Source organism: Scyliorhinus torazame, chromosome 2 (assembly GCF_047496885.1).
Source record: "Scyliorhinus torazame isolate Kashiwa2021f chromosome 2, sScyTor2.1, whole genome shotgun sequence".
Classification (NCBI taxonomy): Eukaryota; Metazoa; Chordata; class Chondrichthyes; order Carcharhiniformes; family Scyliorhinidae; genus Scyliorhinus; species Scyliorhinus torazame.
Window position 1 is genome coordinate 318354115 of NC_092708.1, and position 18543 is coordinate 318372657.

Here is an 18543-nt window from a genome sequence, read left to right on the forward strand (position 1 = left end):
CACTGAAGTCCATTTGATGTAGGTACATAAAGAAAATGTGGCTCAGTGGCTGACGGAACAGTTGGTGGAGTTTTTGACGGCCAAGTTCCAGCAGCAAAGACATGAGGCCTCAAAGGACCTGGTTAAGTTAGCCGACCGAATTCGGACAGCTATTGAGAGAGCGGAGCAGAGGTTAGAGGCACATAATGCGTCTCTTCAAAAAGTGGAAGAGTCGATGGTGGACTATGAGGACCGGTTGGCCTCGTTGGAGGCAGAGATTACACTGGTGGTGGAGGGCTAAAGGAAACTGAGAGAGAAAGCAGACAATTTGGACAATCAGTTGAGGCAGACTCTCCGGATTGTGGGGTTGCCCGAAGGCATTGAGGGAACGCAGGCTATGAAGTATGTAGCGAGCATGCTTGGGGAGCCGGGGGGGGGGGGGGGGGGCCTTTGACCGACCCCCCCCAGAGGTGGATCGAGTGCACAGGTTGCGGAGGAGGAGGCCGCAGGCAGATAAGCAGCCGAGGGTGATAGTGGTACGATTGCACAGATAGCTGGATAAGAAGAAGATACTGCAGTGGGCGAAGGAGACGAGGAAGTGCATTTGGGAAGGGAATGTGATTTGGGTCTACCAGGATCTGGGTGTGGAGCTGGCTAAGCATTTGGGCTGGGTTCAACATGGTCAAAGTGACCCTGTTCAAGGAAGGAGTGAAGTTTGCGGTGCTAAACCCAGCCTGGTTATGGTCACATACCAAGGCCAGGAGTTCTAGATGGACATGTTGGAAGAGTCGAGTGGGTTTTTGCGAGACCATGGACTTTGGGACTTGTAAGAACTTTGGACTATGGAGATACCAGTGGGAGGAGTATTGGAGTTTTTCGGCTGGGTTGAATGTTATATCATGTTTTATATCATGTGGGTTATTGGGGTTGTGGGTATAAGTGGGAATGTGGCGGAGTGGGTAGGAGGGAACAGTAGCAGGTTTGGGGGAAGGCTGTTGCCTCGGGTAGGAACCACCATGCTAGCGGTAGGCTAATTAATGGGAGTGAAGTGGGGGATAGATCGTTTGTCAGGGATGTTGTGCAGTTTTCTTTCTCTTTTTCTCCTGTTAGGGATGGCTGGGGTGGTGGACTGCTGACGTGGAGGGAGTTGGTGTGGCACAGTTGCTTTGGGGTGTTGGCAGCGGACATTGTGGGGAGGCCCTATGGTGGCACTGGGCATGGACCTGGAGGAACTGGTTAAAGCAGGGATATGGCTGACCGGATGGGAAGGGGGGCTGGGATCGGTCCGACCCGGTTGATTTCAAGGAATGTTCAGGGATTGAATAGAACGGTTAAGGGATGGCGCGTGTTCGTGCATTTGAGGAGTTTGAAGGCAGACGTGTTTTTGCAAGAGACTCATTTGAAGGTGGTGATCAGATGAGGCTGAGGAAGGGATGGGTGGGATAGGTGTTTCATTCCTGGCTGGATATGAAAATGAAGGGGGTGGCAATGCTGGCTAATAAGAGCGTGTCCTACACCCTCCCACTCACTGCCACAAATCTACCCCCAGGGTCCACCACTATGCTCCCCACCGCAAAGGACACGCTCTTATTAGCCAGCATTGCCGTGGTGCTGGTGAACATTTATGGACAAAATTGGAATGATGTGGAGTTTGAGGCGAATCCTGGCAACGGTCCTGGGCCTGGACATGCACCGGCTGACCATTGAGGGGGGGGGATTTTAATATGGTGCTGGATCCAAGGCTGGACAGGTCTTGCCCCAGATCTATGAGGGTGTCGGCAATGGTGAAGGAGTTGTTGGGATTTATGGAGCGAATGGGGGTGACGGTCCCGTGGTGGTTTGGGATTTTTGTTCTTTTCGCATGTCCACAGTGGGTACACCTGGATTGATTTATTTTTTTTGTCCTGGACAAGGCACTGTTGGCGAGGTGGTTGGGACTGAGTATTCGGCAATCATGGTGTCTGACCTTGCGCCACACTGGGTAGACTTGCGAGTGGAGGGGGAGAGTGGAAATTGGATGTGGGGTTAGTGGCCGGTCAGGAGGTCCGTAAGAAGATATGGGTGGCTATTCGGAACTACGTGGAGCATAATAAGGTGGGGGAGGTGTCTGCGCCTACGTTACTGGAGGTGTTGAAGGCAGTGGTTAGAGGGAAGTTTATTTCGATTGGGGGACATAAGGTGAGGGCGGAGCGGGCAGAGGGGCTGAGGCTGCTGGAGGCCATTCTGGCGGTGGACCGGAGATACTCGGCAGCCCCTGAGGAAGTGCTGCTGAAGGTGAGGCAGAAGCTCCAAATGGAGTTTGGGCTAGTGTCAATGGGGGAGGAGGTGGGACGACTGTGCACAGGCAGATGGGCAGTGTACGAGTATGGGGAGAAGGCGAGGAGGATGCTGGCGCATCAGTTGAGGAGGCAGGTGGCGGCAAGGGAGGTTGAACACATGAGAGGCGAGTGGGCGGTGTAGGCTGGTAACGGAGCCGGGGTGTGGGGGGGTGGGCGGGGGGGGAGGGGGGGTAAATGGGCTGTTTGAGGCATTAGTTCGGAAACTGTACCATTCGGAGCCCCCGGCAGGGGATGAGGGCATGAGGCGGTTTCTGGTTGGGCTGGAGTTCTGAAGGGGGGAGGAGGCGAGGGTACAGGGACTGGGGGTCCCGATTGGACTGGGCGAGGTGATGCATTGTGTGGAAGCGATGAAGTTGGGGTAGGCCTCGGGCCAGGACAGGTTCCCAGTGGAGGATTATAAGAGGTTTGGGTCAGAGCTGTGGCCCCTGTTAGTGGAGATGTACAATGAGTCAGTGGGGAGAGGTGAGCTTTCCCCCACACTGTGTCAGGCATCTATCTCGCTCATATTAAAGAAAGGCAAAGATCCGGAACAATGGGGGTCATACCGCCCGATATCGTTGTTAAATGTGGATGCAAAGCTATTGCCGAAGTTGCTGGCGGTGCGGATAGGGAATTATGTGCCGGGGTGGTAGAGAGGACCAGACGGGGTTCGTGAAGGGGCGGCAGCTATCGGTCAATGTTCGGAGGCTAGTGAGTGTGATAATGATGTCCTCGATGGACCCGGAGTTGGAGGTGGTTGTGTCTATGTATGTGGAGAAGGCGTTTGACTGTGTGGTGTGGCCGTACTTATTCACGGCGCTGGGTCGGTTAGGGTTTGGGCAGGGGTTTTCACGACTGTGTGAGATTGTTGTACAGGGCTCCTAAGGTGAGTGTGCGGACCAATAGTGCAAATTTGGAGTATTTTGGGTTGCACCGGGGGACGGTGCAGGGGTGCCTGCTCTCTCTTTTGCTTTTTGCCCCAGCAATTGAACAGTTGGCAATGGCACTTAGAGCTTTGAGGGGGTGACGGGACATTGAGAGGGGGGGGGGGGTTGGCAGATGACCTCTTGTTATATATTGCAAACCGGTTGAAAGTTTCAAAGGGATTTTGGGGGAGTTCAGTTTTTTCTTGGGATATAAGCTCAATAAGGGTGAAAAGTGAGGTATTCCCGATCAACACTCAGGAACGGGGAAGGAGGTTGGCGTTGTGGTTGGTAGGGGTGAACTCGGAATACACGTGACACAGAGCTGGGCGCAGCTGCACAAGTTGAATCTGGCAAAAACTGGTGGAGGGAATGAAGGCAGACTTTAGGAGGTGGGATGTGTTGCCTTTGTCGTTGGCTGAAGGGTCCAGACGGTAAAGATGACAGTGCTGCCGAAGTTTTTGTTTGTGTTTCAAAATTTCCCAATTTTCAATTTTCCAATGACCAAGCTTTTTTTTTAGTAGGGTGAATGAGATGGTACTGGGGTTTGTGTGGGTGGGTAAGGTATCCTGGACCAGGAGGGTGTTTCTGGGAAGGTGCCGAATTTTCAGAATTATTATTGGGCGGCAAACATAGCTATGATGGTGGGCGCTGGAGGAGAGGTCTGTATGGGGACAGATAGAGGTGGCTTCGTATGACGGGACCAGTCTGAGGGCGCAATTGTTGGCCTCTCTTCCAATTTCGCTGGCCAGGTACTTCATGAGGGTGTGGAATCAATGTCAGCATCGATTTGTGGCAACCACAGATTTTTAAAAATTAATTTATGGGATGTGGGCGTCGCTGGTTAGGCCGGCATTTATTGCCCATCCCTAGTTGCTCTTCAGAAGGTGGTGGTGAGTCGCCTTCTTGAACCGCTGTGGTTCCTGAGGTTTATGTACCCCCCATTATGCTGTTAGGGAGGGAATCCCAGAATTTTTCCCCAGCTACAGTGAAGGAATGACAATATATATCCAAGTCAGGGTGATGAGTGACTTGGAGGGGAACCTCCAGGTGGTAGGGTTCCCAGGTACCTGCTGCTCATTAGTTTGGAAGGTAGATTAGATTATCATAGAATTTACAGTGCAGAAGGTACTGTCTAAGGTTTGTCCCAGCTCGATGCGAGCCTTCAGGGGTGGGGGTGGTTGGGGATAGAGTATTATTGGGACCTGTTTGTGGGTACTTGCTGCCAAAGGGAAATGGGATCAGGTCTCTGCAGGTGAGGGATCTCTTGACGAATTTGTCAGGTTCGTTCCCGCAGTTGCCACCTCCAGCGCTACAGGACAATCTGCTGTCCGAGAATGAGATAGGCGAGGGCCAGGTTTCAAATATATATGGAGAGCTGATGAAGAGGCAGGGCTCCCAGTGGAGGAGGCCCGAAGAGGCAGGGCACCCCAGTGGAGGAGGCCCGACGCAGGTTCGAGGAGGAGTTGGGAGGTGCGTTGCAAACTGGGGTGTGGAGTGAGGCTCTGCGGAGGATAAACTCATCCTCGTTGTGTACAAGGTTGTGTCTCATACAGTTTAAGGTGGTGCAGAGGGCTCATACGTCGGGGTCTAGGATGAGCTGGATTTCTCTGTTGGTGGAAGATAGGTGTGGGTGGTGTGCGGGAAGGCCAGTGAACCGTGTCCATATGTTTTGGGCATGTCCAACGTTGGAAGGGGTCTGGAAAGAGTTGGTGAACGTAATGTTGAAGATTTGGGGAGTGGAGGTGGTGCCGAGTCCGTGGGTGGCTGTCATGATATCCATATTAGCATATCATGGTGCAATCACACACACACACACTGATGGACAGGTCGATGGACCAATCAACACACACGCAACATCACAGCCAATCACCAGTGAGAGCACATGCACTATAAAACAGGGAACACCACAGTTCCCGCTCATTCTGCCAGGAGATAGCTCTGAGCACAGAGCTCACAGCGCGCCACTCAGACATACACCATGTGCTGAGTGCCTCACTAAGATAGTGCTAGGGCTGGGTCCACAGGTTAACTGGTGAAGTATGCACCACAGCCAGAAGTTAACAGTTGTTATTATACAGAATAATAAAACAGAGTTGTACCATCTACAACCGTGTTGGTTCGTTTGTATATCGGAACACCCAACACGACATGATACCAGGATTGGAAACTCGCCAGCAACTGTGAGACCTTCCTGCACATCTTCAGAGATCCGCCATCCTGCGCCATGGACACCATCAGCCCGCCGCAGCTGCTGCAAATCGCTGGAAATCTCGGCGTCAACTGGAAGCTGTTTAAACAGCGCTTCCAGCTCTTCTTAGAAGCCACAGGCAGGGAGAATGCATCGGACACCAGGAAGATCACCCTCCTCCTCTACACGGCGGGGCAACATGCCATCCACATCTACAACTCCCTGGCATTCGCGGAAGGCGAGGACAAGACGAAGTACAAGACGGTCCTTCTAAAACTTCAGCGTCGAAGTGAATGAGAGCTTCGGGAGGTACCTCTTCCAGCAGCGCCTGCAGGGTAAGGATAAGCCTTTTCAATCCTTTTTGACACACCTCCGTATCCTCGCGCAGTCCTGCAGCTATGAGGCCACCTCCAATTCCATGATTCGGGACCAGATAGTTTTTGGGGTCACCTCAGACACCCTACGCCAGCAGCTCCTCAAAATAAAGAGCCTCACCCTAGCCACCACCATCGAAACCTGCATCCTCCACGAAAACACGACCAGCCAGTACTCCCAATTCCAGGCGGCCGAATCGGCACGGCAGGGGTCCTACGTGGCCGAATCGGCCGGGCAGGGGTCCTACGAGGCCGAGCAGGTCCAGTCGATCGAGTTCCTCCCGGCCCGTGGCCCGGACGAGGGTGGCCATTTCGCGCACTTTGTGAGGCCTCCCGCGCTTGTACGCGCCAAAAGAGGGGACGTTAGGGCAGAGGGATGTGACACGCAGGCGCGCTCTACGCAGGACCGAACTGCGCATGCGCGGTGGCGCAACGAACGCCATGACGTCACGACGTGCGGCAACTGTGGATCCGCACACCTAAAGCGGCAATGTCCAGCCAAAACTCGACAATGCCTCCGCTGTGGCAAGGTGGGCCACTACGCTGCCTGCTGTCGAGCAGCTCAACCTGCCAACGCTCCCCAATTCCGCCAGCCTCGCAGAGAAGTGCGGGCCATTCAGCCTCCATACACCGAGTCATACCCTAACGACGTACAGACCGGTGAAACCGACGACCGGGAAGCCTTCCGCGTTGCGGTAATAGACAGAAATCGGATGTCCCCAAGTAGGACCCACCAGCCGATGCCAGTGCACAGCGTTCATCCGGGCGATGAATGGTGTGCCAACCCTAACGGTCAACACAAATTCGTCGCCCACCTACTAGGCTGGACTTATGAGCCTGTTGGCACATTGGACTCGCTGAATTGTTGTGCAACAATGTTAACGTGTTTCTCTTTTGTCGTTCCAGGAATTCTCTTTCGATATTTGATGATTGCACTTGTTTTGTTTGTGGTACAACCTCATTGCTATGTTGCACCTGACACCTTCCTATGTATATAGTTTAGCCTCAAGTACATGTTGTAAATATTGCACACACATACTCAGCCGCACTCAGTATACACCAATATTTATTACCATATAGGCACATATTCTTGTGAAAAGGGGGGATGTCATGATATCCATATTAACATATCATGGTGCAATCACACACACGCTGATGGACAGGTCGACGGACCAATCAACACACATGTAACATCACAGCCAATCACCAGTGAGAGCACACGCACTATAAAACAGGGAACACCACAGTTCCCACTCATTCCACCAGGAGATAGCTCAGAGCGTGCCACTCAGACATACACCATAGAACATAGAACAATACAGCGCAGTACAGGCCCTTCGGCCCACGATGTTGCACCAAAACAAAAGCCATCTAACCTACACTATGCCATTATCATCCATATGTTTATCCAATAAACTTTTAAATGCCCTCAATGTTGGCGAGTTCACTACTGTAGCAGGTAGGGCATTCCACGGCCTCACTACTCTTTGCGTAAAGAACCTACCTCTGACCTCTGTCCTATATCTATTACCCCTCAGTTTAAAGTTATGTCCCCTCGTGCCAGCCATTTCCATCCGCGGGAGAAGGCTCTCACTGTCCACCCTATCCAACCCCCTGATCATTTTGTATGCCTCTATTAAGTCTCCTCTTAACCTTCTTCTCTCCAACGAAAACAACCTCAAGTCCATCAGCCTTTCCTCATAAGATTTTCCCTCCATACTAGGCAACATCCTGGTAAATCTCCTCTGCACATGCTCCAGAGCCTCCACGTCCTTCCTATAATGCGGTGACCAGAACTGTACGCAATACTCCAAATGCGGCCGTACCAGAGTTCTGTACAGCTGCAACATGACCTCCCGACTCCGGAACTCAATCCCTCTACCAATAAAGGCCAACACTCCATAGGCCTTCTTCACAACCCTATCAACCTGGGTGGCAACTTTCAGGGATCTATGTACATGGACACCTAGATCCCTCTGCTCATCCACACTTTCAAGAACTTTACCATTAGCCAAATATTCCGCATTCCTGTTATTCCTTCCAAATTGAATCATCTCACACTTCTCTACATTAAACTCCATTTGCCACCTCTCAGCCCAGCTCTGCAGCTTATCTATATCCCTCTGTAACCTGCTACATCCTTCCACACTATCGACAACACCACCGACTTTAGTATCGTCTGCAAATTTACTCACCCACCCTTCTGCGCCTTCCTCTAGGTCATTGATAAAAATGACAAACAGCAACGGCCCCAGAACAGATCCTTGTGGTACTCCACTTGTGACTGTACTCCATTCTGAACAATTCCCATCAACCACCACCCTCTGTCTTCTTTCAGCTAGCCAATTTCTGATCCACATCTCTAAATCACCCTCAATCCCCAGCCTCCTTATTTTCTGCAATAGCCTACCGTGGGGAACCTTATCAAACGCTTTGCTGAAATCCATATACACCACATCAACTGCTCTACCCTCATCTACCTGTTCAGTCACCTTCTCAAAGAACTCAATAAGGTTTGTGAGGCATGACCTACCCTTCACAAAGCCATGCTGACTATCCCTGATCATATTATTCCTATCTAGATGATTATAAATCTTGTCTCTTATAATCCCCTCCAAGACTTTACCCACTACAGACGTGAGGCTCACCGGTCTATAGTTGCCGGGGTTGTCTCTGCTCCCCTTTTTGAACAAAGGGACCACATTTGCTGTCCTCCAGTCCTCTGGCACTATTCCTGTAGCCAATGATGACATAAAAATCAAAGCCAAAGGTCCAGCAATCTCTTCCCTGGCCTCCCAGAGAATCCTAGGATAAATCCCATCAGGTCCCGGGGACTTATCTATTTTCAGCCTGTCCAGAATTGCCAACACCTCTTCCCTACGTACCTCAATGCCATCTATTCTATTAGCCTGGGGCTCAGCATTCTCCTCCACAACATTATCTTTTTCCTGAGTGAATACTGACAAAAAATATTCATTTAGTATCTCGCCTATCTCTTCAGACTCCACACACAATTTCCCATCCCTGTCCTTGACTGGTCCTACTCTTTCCCTAGTCATTCGCTTATTCCTGACATACCTATAGAAAGCTTTTGGGTTTTCCTTGATCCTTCCTGCCAAATACTTCTCATGTCCCCTCCTTGCTCGCCTTAGCTCTCTCTTTAGATCCTTCCTCGCTACCTTGTAACTATCCATCGCCCCAACTGAAACTTCACACCTCATCTTCACATAGGCCTCCTTCTTCCTCTTAACAAGAGATTCCACTTCCTTGGTAAACCACGGTTCCCTCGCTCGACGCCTTCCTCCCTGCCTGACCGGTACATACTTATCAAGAACACGCAGTAGCTGATCCTTGAACAAGCCCCACTTATCCAGTGTGCCCAACACTTGCAGCCTACTTCTCCACCTTATCCCCCCCAAGTCACGTCTAATGGCATCATAATTTCCCTTCCCCCAGCTATAACTCTTGTCCTGCGGTGTATACTTATCCCTTTCCATCATTAACGTAAACGTCACCGAATTGTGGTCACTGTCCCCAAAGTGCTCTCCTACCTCCAAATCCAACACCTGGCCTGGTTCATTACCCAAAACCAAATCCAACGTGGCCTTGCCTCTTGTTGGCCTGTCAACATATTGTTTCAGGAAACCCTCCTGCACACACCGTACAAAAAACGACCCATCTATTGTACTCGAACTATATCTTTTCCAGTCAATATTTGGAAAGTTAAAGTCTCCCATAATAACTACCCTGTTACTTTCGCTCTTATCCAGAATCATCTTCGCCATCCTTTCCTCTACATCCCTCGAACTATTAGGAGGCCTATAAAAAAACTCCCAACAGGGTGACCTCTCCTTTCCTGTTTCTAACTTCAGCCCATACTACCTCGGAAGAAGAGTCCCCATCTAGCATCCTTTCCGCCACCGTAATACTGCTCTTGACTAGCAGCGCCACACCTCCCCCTCTTTTGCCTCCTTCTCTGAGCTTACTAAAACACCTAAACCCCGGAACCTGCAACATCCATTCCTGTCCCTGCTCTATCCATGTCTCCGAAATGGCCACAACATCGAAGTCCCAGGTACCAACCCATGCTGCCAGTTCCCCTACCTTGTTTTGTATACTCCTGGCATTGAAGTAGACACACTTCAAACCACCTACCTGAACACTGGCCCCCTCCTGCGACGTCAAATCTGTGCTCCTGACCTCTATACTCTCATTCTCCCTTACCCTAAAACTACAATCCAGGTTCCCATGCCCCTGCTGCATTAGTTTAAACCCCCCCAAAGAGCACTAACAAATCTACCCCCCAGGATATTTGTGCCCCTCGGGTTCAGATGTAGACCATTCTGTCTGTAGAGGTCCCACCTTCCCCAGAAAGAGCCCCAGTTATCCAGAAATCTGAACCATGTGCTGAGTGCCTCTCTAAGATAGTGCTTGGGCTGGGTCCACAGGTTAACTGGTGGATTCAGTGATGGTAAGGCCATTGAATGGCAAGGGTAGATGGTTAAATTCTCCCTTGTTGGAGATAGTTATTGCCTGACACGTGTTACTTGCCAATTTCCAGCCCAAACCTGAATTTTGTTTATATCTACCAGCATGTGAACAGAGTTTGCTTCAGTGTCTGAGAAGTTGTGAATGCTAGTGAACACTGAGCAATCATTAGTGAACATGCCCACTTCTGACCTTATGATGAAGGCCAGATCATTGGTGAAGAATCTAAGTTAATTTATGGGATACAGGCCTTTTGCAGTAACTCCCCAATTGTAAATCAAATCAGGTTTGACAAGACTTAACCACCTGGCAAGAATTAGCAACTTAAATGGTGAATTCAAAAGGTATGTTAACCATTAATAGTCAGGAAGGTAACAGGTCAGAAAGATGAGAAGCAAATTTTCAATTAACAATTGAAAGCTTAACAATTGAACAGACTTCTCACATCTCCATAGGTTGACCAGGCTGAAAAGTGAAGTGATAATCCCAAAACCGATGTACTTAAAATCAAGTGTTAATTATGTATAATTAATAAAACATAACAAACTTTGTGTTACATGTTATATTACCAACTTTATTAATATATCTATTGATGAATTCTTATTCTTTAATTGTCTGCAATTATGGCTCTTTGATTAATCTGGCTGGTTTCATCTCTTGGGGCTGAGATGATTGATCTCCAACAAACACAACCTTCATTTGTGTTAAGTATGACCCCAGCCAGTGGGGAGTTTTATTCTCGGTTCCCATTGACTTCAGTTTTGTTAAATGCTGAGATTATTGAAAGCATAATGATGTATTTAAATGTACAAGAGTTGTCAGATGGACCAGGTTCTTTGAAAAGTGAGGCGATTGAATTGGCTAAAATTCAATTACAAAAAGAAGTAGAAATTTTTTTAAAACTTGAGCTCGAAATGCAGGAAAGAGACAACAAGATAGATTTTCAAAGGAGATTGGAAATTGGAAATGGAGAAGTTAACAGTGGCAGAAAAGGATGTGGAAGCATGCTTTATTTCTTTGGAAAAGATAGCTAAACAGATGAAGTGGTCTAAAGAGATTTGGACATTACTTTTACAAAGTAGATTGGTAGGTATGGCTAGTGAGGTGCATGCATCATTGTCAGAAGAGGTACCTGTAAATTATGATATAGTCAAGAAAGCTATCCTTAGTGTATATGAGTTTGTTCCTGAGGCGTACAGACAGACTTTCAAAATGCAAGTAAACAGCCAGGACAAAATCATACAGAATTTGAGAGAGTGAAGCAAAATAATTTTGACTATTGGACACAGGCATTAAAGATCGAGAAATCATATGTAGCCTTTAGCGAGGTGATTCTTTCGGAAAAATGTAAAGATTCACTTCCTTTGATTATTAGTACACATGTTGAGGAACATATATGATCAAACTGCAAAACAGCAGTAGAGCGAGCTGATGATTGAGTTGGTCCACAGAATCAAACCTTTTTTCCGCTTTCCTTTTAAACCAAAGAAGGATAGAAGGTGGGAAGGAGAAAAGAAAACAAATAGTCAAGAAAGAGATGGAATAGTTGGGAATGGTCAGGAAATTTCACCTTAAATCAAAAGGGAAGGCGCTGAGGGTGGAAGTGACATTTTGAGGCCCAAGTGTTCCATTGTTTCCAAGTAGGACATATTCGGGAGGATTGTTGGAAACTGAATGGAAGATCAGTTGCAGTAGGAGAAAAAGAAGCATAAGAAAAATAAATGGCTGTTCAAACTGTAGCAGTGGTACAGGTGGGACATGCTCTTTCAGAATCAATGGGAAAGGGGGATCGGCCTCAAGATAGTTCAGAACATGATTTGAGCACTGCTGAAGGAAGTCAGGCTATTGGAGGTTCTGAATGTTTTGTTTCAAAAGTAATCAAATTAAAATTTTGAAACCGACAGGAATAGATCAATCATTGATGGTGGTCGATGATACAATTTGTATTGCAGGAAGTTAATAATTGGTTGAAAGTTGAATTAACTACAAAACTAATGAACTGTTAGAACTTCATAGTGAGAATAACAATCAGATTTTTGAACTTTAATGCAAAATGAAGGAGACGGTGGATGGTATAGAGTGTCACAATTTAAGTTGTTCCTGTGAATAAAAACTCACTGTTGAATACTGATACAGTTGAGCAAAGAACTGATCCAAGTAATAATACTGATGTATCAAAGTCAGTAATAGGCAGTAAGAAAACAAATGATGTACTTGAAAAATTGGAACGTTTGAATTGTCAACCAGAAGTGCTGACATTGCAAAATGATTTTTCTGAGTTAGTGACCAGGGAATCTGATTTTAAAATGCTTGTCGGTGACACTCCACAAGAGGTAGTTTTTGGAAGAAAGGTAAGTGAATGGTTTGCCAACTGGACTGAGATAGTTCAGAAATTGTGCAAAAAGCTGAATGATTAGAATGAATTATGACATTTCAGAAAGAGGAAGTAATTGACACGGCTGAAACAGTATTAAAAATAACTAGTCTGAAATGGGACTTGGAGAAACAACAAGATCATAAAAAGTTCAAAGGATAAACAAAACTATTTTGAATGAACATAAGCATCTTGACAACACTCTTGAAACAGCTAAAATAATAATAATTGCTTATTGTCACAAGTAGGCTTCAATGAAGTTACTGTGAAAAGCACCTAGTCGCCACATTCCGGCGCCTGTTCGGGAGGCCGGTACAGGAATTGAACCCGCGTTGCTGGCATTGTTCTGCATTACAAGCCAGCTGTTTAGCCCACTGTGCTAAATCAGCCCCTACTTGTCAAAAGAGATTTTGACAAGAGAAGAAAAGAGATGTTAACGCACAAAAATAGCATTTTGACTGTGTTAAATCGGAATACGAATTTACTATATGTGAATTTGGAAAGTGGGCTTGTGATTAGAACTATGCCTACAAGTGATAAAAAGGACAATTGCACTGTATAAATGAATGAAACATTATTTCCTGAGTGAAAACTGGAAATCAGAAGAAAATGAAACACAAGACTTGAGTATGATAATATTACCATGTATAGATTCTGATTATCCTATTGACATTATTTGGTGAGATTCTCTGGCCTCCCCTTGACATGATTCTTGGAGGCACAAGGCAGCCTGCCATTGGCTGGCAGTGGGATCTTCCAGTCTCACCAATGCCAATGCGATTTTCCATTGAATCCACCCCACGTTGCCAGGAAACCCACAGCGGGGTTGTGCCTTCAGCGAGACCGGAAGATCCCGTTGGCATGAACAGCCAGAACATCTTGCACATTGTCTTTGTTTTAGGTAAATCATTGTAATTATATATTATAACATGTGTAATTGTGAACTAAGGAAACTATACTTCTATGATGTAATAAGTTAGATGGTTAGATATTTATGATAAGTTTGTGTATAATGGATGTAACATCGGTGTAAAGTATTCTTCATGATTATCAAGGTTTTCTTCTTTCAAAGTGGGAGCATTAGAAAACTAAAGGTAGTTTTAAGGAATTTATATCTGTATTGGTAAACATTAGAAATAAGGTATGGTTTTAAATGGGTTTAATTTAATGTTTCTGTGTCTTGAAGGGTAAGACCTACAGTTGGATTAAGTTGGACGAAGGTGTTTGTATGTGTGGGGGTTGATCTAATTACAACTGTGATTCTATTGTGCTTAGAGAGGGCTGCAGCGTAAAGAATAAATAAACCAGCAGCGGTTGATTAGCAACTGGGGGCTTGTTCGGTCTCTGTGAAGATGCTTTTAACTTTTAGATTAGCTAATTTGATTGCAGTTGACGATAGGTAGTGAGAGAGAAGGCAGCTCTCACAGCTTTGCTAGAAGCAGTTTGTTTCAAAAGGCTAAAGAGGGAACATCTCTCTCAGCTTTTCTAGAAGTAAAGCCGTACCATGGAGTAATGGTTGAGAAAACAAGTGCAGAGATCTGAAGAGCAGCTAGTTAAGGAAACAAAAGAAATGAAGAGAAGTTTCCAAGAAGTCTGGAGTTAAGGCAGCAGAGGAAACTGGGAACCAGAACAAATTACTGTTCAGTGAAGTCACAGATAATTAAAAAGACATTGGATCATAAGAGGCCAGAAAGATATCTGCAGTATTGCAGATAAGTTTGTGAAAAATTACTGAAGCTTGGGAAACATTATTTGAAATAATTTGGAAATCGGTAGCTGGACCTTGGAGTGGTTTGATACATCTGAGTTGTTTGCTTGGCTCTTCTGGAGGGCAGTTAAGAGTGAACCCCATTGTATTGGGTGTGTAATCACCGGTAAGCCTGACTAGAATCATAGAATTTACAGTGCAGAAGGAGGCCATTCAGCCCATCGAGTCTGCACCGGCCATTACATTGAGCACCCTACTGAAGCCCACGTATCTACCCTATCCCCGTAACCAGTAACCCCCACTTAACATTTTTTGGAAACTAAGGGCAATTTAGCATGGCCAATCCACCTAACCCGCACCTCCTTGGACTGTAGGAGGAAACCGGAGCACCCGGAGGAAACCCATGTAGACACGGAGAGAACGTGCAGACTCCGCACAGACAGTGACCCAGCGGGGAATTGAACCTGGGATCCTGGAGCTGTGAAGCAACTATGCTAACCACTATGCTACCGTGCTGCCACACTGACCACAGATTTCCTTCACTAAAGGCCATTGCTGAACCAGATGTTTGTTTTGCAATCATCCAGTAATTTCATGATCATCCTTACTGAGCTTTTTAATTCCGAATGTATTAATTCTCTAATTGAATTTAAACTCCACCGGCTGCCGTGGTGGGATATGAACTCCTTTCATTGGAGCGTTAGACTGGATCTCAGGATTACTAGTCCAGTAACATTACCATTATACAACCATTCCCAACAATGGCCCAACCAATTTCTTTTACAAGTTTGGCATCACCTACTTGTTTTGATACTATATGCAATGCTCAAAGTGCTAGGTATTTAAATAAGTTTGGATCATGACAGACCTTATCAACCTTAAAGAGCGTTTATGCCTACTGCATAAATCTCTGACTCCTGCACTGCTGGTTAAGGCCCTTGTAAGAGCCAACGTGATCTGTTTGAATTCAACACTTGAGTACAAATGACTTTGCTGAGTTTAGGTTTCTCTGTGTTTTTCACACCCCATCCCTTCCCCTTCACACCCCATCCCTTCCCCTATCAGCAAAAATTACATGTTAGAAATAGGGCAGGACTTTCGTATCCGGGTCCCGCCGATCATTTATGAAGTTGCCACATCTGTGAAAATCTGTACCTATATATCTACATCCTCAAATTTCTGTTAAGAATCTTCTCATGTGGCGTAGTTTTGCATTCCCTATTAATTTCTCCTGGTTTAGGTTTCTACCGCCTATCTGTCCTGCTGCATCTCCAACATTCCTCAAGGCCTAAGTTCATATCAACAAACTTTTCTCTTGTGTCTAAATCACTTATATGACTAATAACTGGGTGATTACAGGGAAGAGATTTTGCAGCATGCCAATAGTTGCATCCTGAAAATTTCAAAACATCTATTTACCTTTTCTTCTTTGCTTTCTGTCTTGTAACTTATTTCTCTATTTTAGTGGCAACATTTTCTTTAATGCCGTGTCTGGATGGTTTTTTTAGTTGAAATTTCTTATGCAACAGCTTCTCAAATCTCTTCTGAGAAGTCATACAGCACATCCACTATATTCCCTTTGTGCACTGTGATGTCCTAAAAATATTCAAGAAAATTTGTGTTGTCCCTCACTGATCCAGATTTTTCTGATTGTTCATTAATTTCATCCTGTATTATAGACTGCAAGGTGTCAAACATGCACAGTCCAATAGTAAATCCAGTGGGAGCATGGTGAAGAAAAACACAAACTAGGCTGGGACTTAGAGATGCTAGGCTCTGCCCTTTCATTTGAGTTTCCCTGAGATCACCGTCCACTCCAGAAATGGGGAGTAGGAAGGGTCCTTGAAATGCTGGCTCCTTTGCCACCATTTGGGTGCCTGCTGTAAGGATCTTAGAGACTCTCAATTCCATGGAGGTTTCAAACGCAACGACTATTCCCAAGATGCTTCGGACGCCCTTCTAACGAAGGCACCTACTGCTGCCGCAAGATTAATTGCATCAGTTTGTCCTTGAAATGCTGGGTTAGTAATGTAGATGTAGACCTGACACTGGGGGCTCAATTTCCAAAGGGTTATTGAATCAGGACTCGGTGCGGATGGGAACTAAAAATTGCATCCTAGATGTCATCTCAGGATCCTGATGCTTCTGGGACAGCTTTGAATTTTGAAAGGGTTGGTGGGTCAAGGAATAGAAAGCACAATCGCTGCTTAAACTCCTTAAGGAGCTCATTAAGGGGCGTATTTGTTTCAAATAAGAATTTCTTAATGAGCTTCGGTGAGCTCAAATATTCTTGTGTAAGTTTGTGCACAGCTGTCGGGGTTGCCACGGCATCCTGGTAAATTGCTTTGCATTAGTTTTTAAATTCACTCTGAGTCTAATGAGCGCTGACACGAATGCAGCTCCTACCCTTCTCGTCCATTTTGCTTTGGAGTTGTCCACTTTATTGGCAAGGCAGAGGCAGTCTCCAACAACATGGCCTCTGCCTGCCTTTGCCATTAGTGCCAGGCAGGCAACTCCTGCCCAATTAGACCATTTAAAAATAACATTGACACAGCTCAGGGGGGGGGTTGGACTTGAATTTGTTTGCGTGCTATGTTCCAGAACCCGCATTGACTGTCTCGATTTCTGTTTCAGGAATTGAGCAATTCTCATGGATAATGAGGCAGAAAATCTACACCCTGATATTCAAAGATTTAAAAGATCAATCTGTTTTTTCGAAACAAAATAACAAGCTAATTATGTTTTGGTTAATCCTCTTTATTTTATTTTAGATAATCCTTGGAATGAATTGATCTCACCAATGCTCTTTATCAATAATAATAATCACTTTAGGATACCGCAACAACTTGTAAAACATCAGACGCCATGGAATGATTCCAGTAACAGCTTCAGCAATGAGTCCTTGGATTGCTGGATGAATGATAACAGACAGTCACAGCATAGACTGATGAGAACCAAGACTGAACGAATCCTGGTGTTCGATGAATTCTTTGATCAAGAATTATAGCTTTTCTGTTGAACTGAACTGATCCAAATCATCTCAAGCAATAGGTTTGCAGAAATACTTGACAGTTTCCCTTGGAATACAGCATGACTTGGCGAATGAACAGAGGCCATGCAGAGCAAGACAAGTTGCTGGATGTTGGAAACAGGAGAGAAGGGCTTTCAGCAGGAAGCCATATCTGTCCAGAGTGTTCAGGGAGAAATTCTCCTTTCAGAGAACCAGTGAAAACAAATATGTGAGATATCCGTGCTTCAAAACATGTCTTTACTTAAATTTGCCAACTACTGTAGCCACAACTGCAAGCTCAGAGCAGGACACGGTCAGCATAGCCATTGGCCATGAAGGTACCGTGGCAATTAACTTTTATGCATCTGGATCTATCCAGCTTGCAGTTTGCCACGCATTGTTGCATGCATTATTGAATGGTAACCACATTTCACTCTCGCTTCTCAAAGTGAAGTCCTGTCCCAAGTTATTGCTGGACCTTTCTGTGCTAATTAACATAACCACAGGCTTCCCAATGAGCCTAGCATTTTGTGCAGACGTCTTAGCCTCCTTCTGTAAGCTGTCCCATCTCAGTCATCTGCAGCAGAACTCATGTGCAATCTTGTCCTCTGGTGAGCTGACATCTACGCTATGCTTGCCCTGACTGGAGGCCACTTGTGCCTGGTGTCCCACCACAGACAGATCCCACCTCTATGCTGCCCTGTAAATTACACAGAATGCCAGTACCCAAGCTGGTGGCTACTTGTTCTGCAAAAGATTCACATTGAACTCGCAACATTAACTCTGTTAACCATGCATCACAATCCCCACACATGGTTTGGGAAGCTATCAAATTTAGCTCCATTTTTGTTTCAATGCCTGAGTAATAATAAACATGGAAAGAATATGTTGACCTTGTATCTTCTCTTTTTGTATTGATCATAATTATTCTGCCATGTGATCAATGAAGAGTGTTTCATTGAATGGAAAACTGCATCAGAGACTGAAGGATGAAGAGACTGCTAGCACAATGAATAATCTGGTTCTTATTGACACCTGAATGAATAGTAGGTTTATTGTATCAAATTTACACACCAAGTATAATTCTGTCCATTCCAATCGTTTACACCTAATTCTGTATGTCCTCGAGGGAAAGGTTAACTGCTGTACAGAAACAATCACTTCAGTTTTAATTTATA

General features: G+C 46.0%; 1 protein-coding gene across 2 annotated transcripts in view; it reads left to right on the forward strand.

The window, feature by feature from the left end:
• LOC140399997 (factor associated with metabolism and energy-like) overlaps positions 1 to 18251 on the forward strand; it is a 35677-nt gene extending 17426 nt beyond the window's left edge. For both annotated transcript variants that reach the window (XM_072489501.1, XM_072489496.1), the window contains one exon: positions 17127 to 18251. In XM_072489501.1, coding sequence (XP_072345602.1) covers positions 17127 to 17362 — 236 coding nt within the window. In that variant the 3' untranslated portion in view covers positions 17363 to 18251. The remainder of the gene's footprint in view (positions 1 to 17126) is intronic.
• Positions 18252 to 18543: the final 292 nt, after the last annotated feature.